The sequence below is a fragment of the Anabas testudineus genome, chromosome 9 (genome assembly GCF_900324465.2).
Source record: "Anabas testudineus chromosome 9, fAnaTes1.2, whole genome shotgun sequence".
NCBI classification, from domain to species: domain Eukaryota; kingdom Metazoa; phylum Chordata; class Actinopteri; order Anabantiformes; family Anabantidae; genus Anabas; species Anabas testudineus.
In genome coordinates, this window is record NC_046618.1 from 24,556,856 (window position 1) to 24,564,546 (window position 7,691).

Below are 7,691 nucleotides of genomic sequence, written 5' to 3' on the forward strand. Positions count from 1 at the left end.
AGTTGCAGTTAGTTAAAACACCAGATCTGTTCAGTCTGCCTGAGCACACAGTGAAGAGAGAGGTGCTGAGATGTATGAATCTGTCCCGTCCTGGACCAAATGTTTTACTACTGTTAGTCAAAACTTCAATTCAAGATGAAAGATGAAAGAAAAACTGAAGTACACGCTCAGTTTGTTTGGTCCAGATGCATTTAAATACTCAATGGTCATCATCACACACAAGGAGAAAGAAACAAGTTTCACTGTAAATCAGCTGTTAAAGGAGTGTGGAGGAAGATGCTTCAACATGTTTGATCATGACAAGAAACTGTTGATGGAAAAGATTGAGAACATTTTATATGGAAACAAAGGGACCTTCCTCCACCTCACTGAAGAGATGTCTGAACCCATCAAACCAGCTTTAAACCTGGTTCTGTGTGGTAGAAGAGGAGCACTGAAGACTTCAGCAGCCAAGACCATTTTAGGTCAGACAGAGCTTCATTCAGTCTCCAACTCATCAGAGTGTGTTAAGAATCAGGGAGAGGTGTGTGGACGTTGGGTTTCCCTGGTGGAGCTGCCTGCCTTGTATGGAAAACCTCAGGAGACAGTGATGGAGGAATCATTCAGGTGTATCTCCCTCTGTGATCCTGAGGGGGTCCATGCCTTCATCCTGGTCCTACCTGTGGGTCCCCTCACTGATGAAGACAAGGGAGAGTTAGAGACCATCCAGAACACATTCAGCTCTCGAGTCAATGACTTCACCATGATTCTGTTCACTGTGGAGTCAGATCCTACAGATCCAGATGTTGTTAACTTTGTAAGAGAGAACAGAGACATCCAGGAGCTCTGTCAGAGCTGTGGAGGAAGATATGTTGTTGTCAACATCAAGGACAGGAAGATGAGAGAGGAGATGTTGGAGACTGTGGACCAAGTTAGACTGTCCAGAAATAAATCATGTAGTTTTACAACAGAAACATTTACTCGTGTCCAAATGCAAAATGTTTTACAACTAGAGAGAAACGTCACCACATTACACACTAAACTGAGGAAGCTGAAAGACAATATTGTCACATGTAAGTACTTCCTGTTTTAAATACCTTTTCTAAACATACAGTATTCTAAACAATTAAAGCTACTATATTATTTTCTTTTGATGTTTCAGGTGATGAAGAGGAGCAGAGTCCAGAGAGTCTCAGGATTGTTCTGATAGGGAAGACTGGCTGTGGAAAGAGTTCTTCAGGAAACACTATTGTAGGAAGAAAAAAGTTTAAAGCTGAACTAAGTCAAACATCAGTCACTAAACAATGTCAGAAAGAACAGAGTGAAGTTAACGGTCGTCCTGTTGTTGTGGTCGACACTCCTGGTCTGTTTCATTCAACCTTATCTAATGAACAAGTTAATTATGAGATGGTGAAATGTATCAGTCTTCTGGCTCCAGGACCACATGTCTTCCTGTTGGTGTTACAGATTGGTCGACTCACACCAGAGGAGAAGGAGACGTTAAAACTTATAAAGGAAGGCTTCGGAAAGAATTCAGAGAAATTCACCATCGTTCTTTTAACTGGAGGAGATAAACTGGAACATGAGGAGCTGTCGATTGAAGAATACATCAAAACAAAATGTGATGATTGTTTTAAGAAGTTGATCAGTGACTGTGGTGGAAGATACCATGTGTTTAATAACTATGATAAAAACAACCTCAAACAAGTCAGTGAACTGATAGAAAAGATCAACACCATGGTGAAGAGAAATGGAGGCAGCTACTTCACTAATGAGATGCTGCAAGAAGCTGAAGCAGCAATAAAGAAAGAAGTGGAGAGAATCTTGAAGGAGAAAGAAGAAGAAATGAAGAGAGAGAGAGAAGAACTGGAAAGAAAATATGAGGAAGAGAAAAAAGCCATAAAAAGAAGAATGGAAGAACAGAAAGCTGCAATTGAACAGGAGAGAAAACTGAAAGATGAACAACTGATGGAAATGGAAGAAAAGATAAGGAGGGAGCGTGAGGAGAGAAGGAAAGAACAAGAAACTAGAGAAGAAGAAGAGAGAAAGAGGAAAAGAGATGATGAAACCAAGCAGAAGGAGTGGGAAGAAAAACTTTCAGTTTTAAAGAAACAAAGAAACAAATCAGAGTCAGAGCTTAAGGAGCGTAGAGATATGTTGCAGCTTGAACGAGAAGCCTGGGAGAAAGAACAAAAAGAGTGGTGGGAAAAACGAACACAAGACGACGAACAGAGGCGACACGAGGAGCAAAGACTTCAAAAGCTTCTACAACAATATGCACAGGAAAGAGAAGAATCCGAAAGGAATAAAAGAGACGAAGATAAAGCCAGAAAAGAGTGGGAGGAAAAGAAGCAGATTGAATTAGAGAACAACTACAAGGAAATAATGGAGAAGCTGCAGAAGACACATGAAGAGGAAGCCAGAAAGAAAGCTGAAGAGTTGAATGAATTCAAAGAGAAACACACCAAAGACTTAGCAGCTCACAAACAAGAGCATGAGACACAAATGAAGGACAAAGATGAAAAGTACGACCTGTTGAAGGCGCTTTCAGTCTGCAATGAAAGACAAAGGAGGGAAAATCACCAGAGACAAATCAGTGACTTAGTGAAGTGTGTGACCAGGAGGAGTGGAAATGTGACCAGAATCAAAGAGCTACTGATCCTGCAGGAAAACCAGAAGAAGAAAGTGGAAAATCAGGAGGAGAAAGAAAACCTGCAGAAAATCCACGAGAGAGAAATAAGTGACCTGATCCAGGAACTGCTGAACCAGGTGGAGACCAAATCTCCCTGTTGTATTTTATGAAGGGGAAATGATTTAATGTGTCTGTCATGCCTTTCAGTCAAAAGCATGAATGAGTTAATGGTTTAGTTCATAAGTGATAAATGAATAAGAGTAAGTTGTGACAGCTAAAAACTATTTCCACTCTCTGTTTAATAGTACATCTTTGATGTATTTTCTCTGTCGGTATAGTTTCCACAGTGAAACGAAGTAGTTCATGTACATGCTGAATGTGCTCTATACGTTTGTGCCTTGGGAAACATTTGTCTTTGTAAGTATGAACATGTTTATGGACATTAGAAGAATGTAACATGTGATAAATAACGTTTGCATGTTATCGGAATTAGCTTCACTCAAGTCAAGAGTGTAACCTACGCAATGTGTAACGTTATGTATTATTTGTTTATTTAGTTTCTTTCTGTTTCTTTCAGTTACAAAGATAAAATAGCATAAGATCAAGATAGAAGTGTAGTTGAGAGCAATGTGCTCCTCAGTTCACTACAACTCCAGTAAAACAAGAAAAGCAAGCCTTGTATGTAGTCTTCTACCTTTGTTAGCTGGCTGTCTAGCTACACTAAGTTCACGTGTTGTGAGAACAACACAGTGTCTCTGTCACTCTGTATGTTGTAACTGACTATAAACATCATAAGTATTATTAACCTGTTGATTTAAGCTACGTGTTTCTAATTAATGACAAACAGGAAGAGACAGAAGAAAAATATGTCTTAAACACGTCTCTAGTTTTCCTACATTTTACAATAAAGGGCCTTCAAAATATTCCCTGACTCATCTTACACTAATCAATCAATTCTGATCACTGTTTATTGTGGTAACATGAATTATGTTAATACTCTGTATGAGTGGTTTGACTTCTGTGGATTTGAACCACAGTCTTACTTCACTATCCAGCCACTAAAAACATTGTGAGAGTTAAACGTATGTACAGAGGCACAAAATTTCAGAGACAGTAAACTGATCTATATATATATATATATATATATATATATATATATATATATATATATATACAGTAAACTGTATATATATACAGTAAACTGATCTATACAGTAAACTGTATAGATCAGTTTACTGTCTCTGAAATTTTGTGCCTCTGTACATACGTTTAACTCTCACAATGTTTTTAGTGGCTGGATAGTGAAGTAAGACTGTGGTTCAAATCCACACATATATATATATATATATATATATATATATATATGAATGAGTTTGACGGTTGAACGGTTTAATCTGTGACTGTTCCAGCTGAGTCAATACAGTAGATTTGTTTCCTATATGTCCATTTACCTGACACAGAAAATTATGAAACACAGTGAGTTAGATATAAACTATATATACAGCTCCGATTGAGCAGTGACTGGGGCTGATAATCACCCCAGAGAGAGAGGCGGTGCAACGTAAAAGACATGCAGCTCATCTGTTGGAACAGATATGGAGCTTAACACAAGATGTTGTGGAAGAAAAATTGACGTCCAGAGCGGTGAAAGATCATGGAGCAGATTGTGGAAGAGAACGATGGAGATCAGTGAGCTGTGATGTATTTGAGGACGTGAAGTCCTGATTTATCCAGTGGTCAGGAAAGTCCTGAAAGAAGAAGGAGCAGCCATTGTTAAAGTGGGATCCTGTTGAACCTGTTTGTAGTTCAAAAATATTCTTATCATGTGAAGACAATGAGTGAAGTTTGAACATATTCAGAATAGAGACAGATTTCAATCCAACATTTAAAGGACTGAAGTCTATCTGGGATCCTGCAAAAACTGGTTTTGACTAATAGAAGACTTACAAACTATTAACACATCTGATAAGAAGCAGGAGACGAAGACAGAACTCACAAAAATGTTTCTGTGGACTTAAATCTAAATAAACAGCTTTTTTAAAGGTCACTTACTTTAATTCCTTATTTCCTTGGATCAAGCTTTCCACTATCTTTGCTAACTCTATATTGATGGCCATTTATTGTTGTCCACTATCATCTTTTTCATCCTACTTTAATACCTTTTGCCATGTTGTTTTCCTTTATATTCCCAACATTCAATCACTTTAACTTATTTCTTTATTTTTCACAGCACATGGACTCAGGATTGTGATGTTTGGGAAACAAGATGATAAAAAATCAACACTGGGAAACTTCATCACTGGTAGAAAAGAGTTTTTTACTCCAATATTATTCACTTCACATAAAACACTGTTGCTGTCAGTAGAGAGTGGAGAAGAAAACCAGTAACAGTAAAAAACTCCAGACATGTACATTTTTGTCTGTGGAACAGTGAGAGAAGAGATGAAGAACTGTGGACTCTTTGTTCTCCTGGACCAAATGTTTCTGCTGCTGTTAGTGAAACCTTCTGAGTTCACTGGAGAACAAAAAACACTTGAAGTTTCATCCTGAGTTTGTTTGATCAGATCCTTTTAAATACTCATCAATGGTCTGTCATCACACATGAGGAGATGAAACCAGTTTTTCCTGTAAATTGCTCGTTAGAGCTGTGAAGGAAAGACATTAACAACAGTTGAAATTACCATATCCAGTTAATGAGTAAGATTAGAACATTGTCATGAAACAAAGGACCCCTTGCCTCAAGTTGATGACACACAAAGAACCAGAATCTAAAGCCATCAAACCAGCTTTAAACCTGGTTCTGTGTGGTAGAAGAGGAGCAGGAAGACTTCAGCAGCCAAGATCATTTTAGGTCAGACAGAGCTTCATTCAGATCTCCAACTCATCAGAGTGTGTTAAGAATCAGGGAGAGATGTGTGGACGTTGGTTTCCCTGCTCCGGGTGGAGCGGCCTGCCTTGTATGGAAAACCTCAGGAGACAGTGATGGAGGAATCATTCAGGTGATCTCCCCTGTGATCCTGAGGGGGTCCATCTGCCTCATCCTGGTCCTACCGTGGGTCCCTCACTGATGAAGACAAGGGAGAGTTAGAGACCATCCAGAACACATCAGCTCTACTAAAGTCAATGATTCACCCATGATTCTGTTCACTGTGGAGTCAGATCCTACAGATCCAGCTGTTGTTAACTTTGTAAGAGAGAACAGAGACTCCAGGAGCTCTGTCAGAGCTGTGGAGGAAGATAGTGTTGGTCAACACAAGGACAGAAGCGATCTTTGAGCTGTTGGACACTGTGGAACAGATGAGACACTACTGAACTAAGTCAAACATCAGTCACTAAACAATGTCAGAAAGCTCAGAGTGAAGTTAACGGTCGTCCTGTTGTTGTGGTCGACACTCCTGGTCTGTTTGACACTAATCTTTCCCATGAAGACGTTTATTGATGAGATGGTGAAATGTATCAGTCTTCTGGCTCCAGGACCACATGTCTTCCTGTTGGTGTTACAGATTGGTCGACTCACACCAGAGGAGAAGGAGACACTGAAACTTATAACGGAAGGCTTTGGGAAGAATTCAGAAAAATTCACCATTGTTCTTTTTACCAGAGGAGACGACCTGGAACATGAGGAGCTGTCGATTGAAGAATACATCAAAACAAACGTGATGATGTTTTTAAGAAGTGATCAGTGACTGTGGGAAAGATACCATGTGTTTAATAACTATGATAAAAAAACCTAAACAAGTCAGTGAACTGATAGAAAGATCACACCATGGTGAAGGAGAATGGAGGCAGCTACTTTACTAATGAGATGCTGCAAGAAGCTGAAGCAGCGATAAAGAAAGAAGTGGAGAAAATCCTGAAGGAGAAAGAAGAAGAACTGAAAAGAGAGAGAGAAGAACTGGAAAGAAAATATGAGGAAGAAATGGAAACAATGAAAAGACAAATAAATGAACAGAGAGCAGAAACTGAAAAGGAAAGAAACTAAGAGATGAACAACTTCAGGAAATCAAGGAAAACATAAGAAAAGAGTGTGAACAGAAAAAGAAAGAACAGGACGAGAGAGAAGAAGAAGACAGGAAGAGGAAATGTCAGGAGGAAAATCAGCGACAAGAGTGGAAACAGAAACTTTCAGCTTTGGAGAAAAAGATCAAATCAGAATCAGAGGAAAAAGAAACAATTGATAAACAACTGGTTCAGAGCAGAGAAGAGATGAGAAAAGAACGAGAGGACTGGGAGGAAAAACAGAAAGAATGGTGGAAGAAACGAAATAAAGAAGATGAAGAGAGACGACAGGAGGAGGAGTCAAAACTGAAGAAACTCCAAGAAGAATATGAACAGGAAAAAGAAAAATCTGAGAAGAAAAGAAAAGAAGAAGATCGAGTCAGAAGAGAAGAAGAAGAAAAAGAGAGAAAAGAATTAGAGGAAAATATAAAGTTGAAATGGAGAATCAGAAGAAGACACATGAAGAAGAAGACAGAAAACAAGCTGAAGAGTTGAATGAGTTCAAAGAGAAATACACCAAAGAAAAAGAAAAATATGAGAAACAAGTGAAAAGACAAAGATGAGAAGTACGACTTCTTAAAGGCTCTAAAAGACAACAGGGAAAAACAGTTTAGGGACTCATTTAAATGTGCGTCTGTAAAGAGTGAAAATCTGAGACTAGTCTGTAACTTACTGGAAAAACAGGAAAAGGAAAGAGAGAATCTGAAAAATGAGGAAGAAATGGAGAATCTGCAGAAAACACATGAAGAAGAAATGAAAAAACTGATAGAGAAAATTCCAGATGAACACAGATCCTGGTTTTATACTATCAAAAGTTGGTTTTGGTAAAATGATATTTAGAATACATGATGCAGAACCTGCTGACATATGTAAACTCTGTGACCTCTGTTCCTAGATGAGCGTGAGGTGAAGTATTTCCTCACTATTTATTTCATGCTTTAGTTCAAGTCTGAAAACGAAGCAGTGGTCTCATGTTTCACAGACACATAGTTTGAAGTAAACGATATTGAAGATAAAATCTTCCATGTGGAGATAATTTATCCAGTTTAATGATGGAATCAATAGAAACTTAAGTAAATAA

The 7,691-nt window shown here is 38.5% G+C and overlaps 3 protein-coding genes across 3 annotated transcripts in view; all 3 read left to right on the forward strand.

Annotated features, from left to right (window-relative positions):
• Positions 1 to 7,691, forward strand: part of LOC113150531 (GTPase IMAP family member 8-like) — a 60,801-nt gene that overhangs the window by 36,104 nt on the left and 17,006 nt on the right. The window lies entirely within an intron of this gene.
• LOC113150529 (golgin subfamily A member 6-like protein 22) lies at positions 143 to 2,781 on the forward strand. Its single transcript, XM_026343075.2, has 2 exons — positions 143 to 665; positions 1,142 to 2,781. Exons 1-2 carry the CDS (start codon positions 143 to 145, stop codon positions 2,779 to 2,781), a joined length of 2,163 nt encoding a protein of 720 aa, XP_026198860.2.
• LOC113150530 (vicilin-like seed storage protein At2g18540) lies at positions 6,034 to 7,556 on the forward strand. Its single transcript, XM_026343076.2, is given in 3 exon segments — positions 6,034 to 6,267; positions 6,587 to 7,028; positions 7,031 to 7,556. Coding segments are annotated over 3 exon segments (819 nt in total). The 3' UTR covers positions 7,174 to 7,556.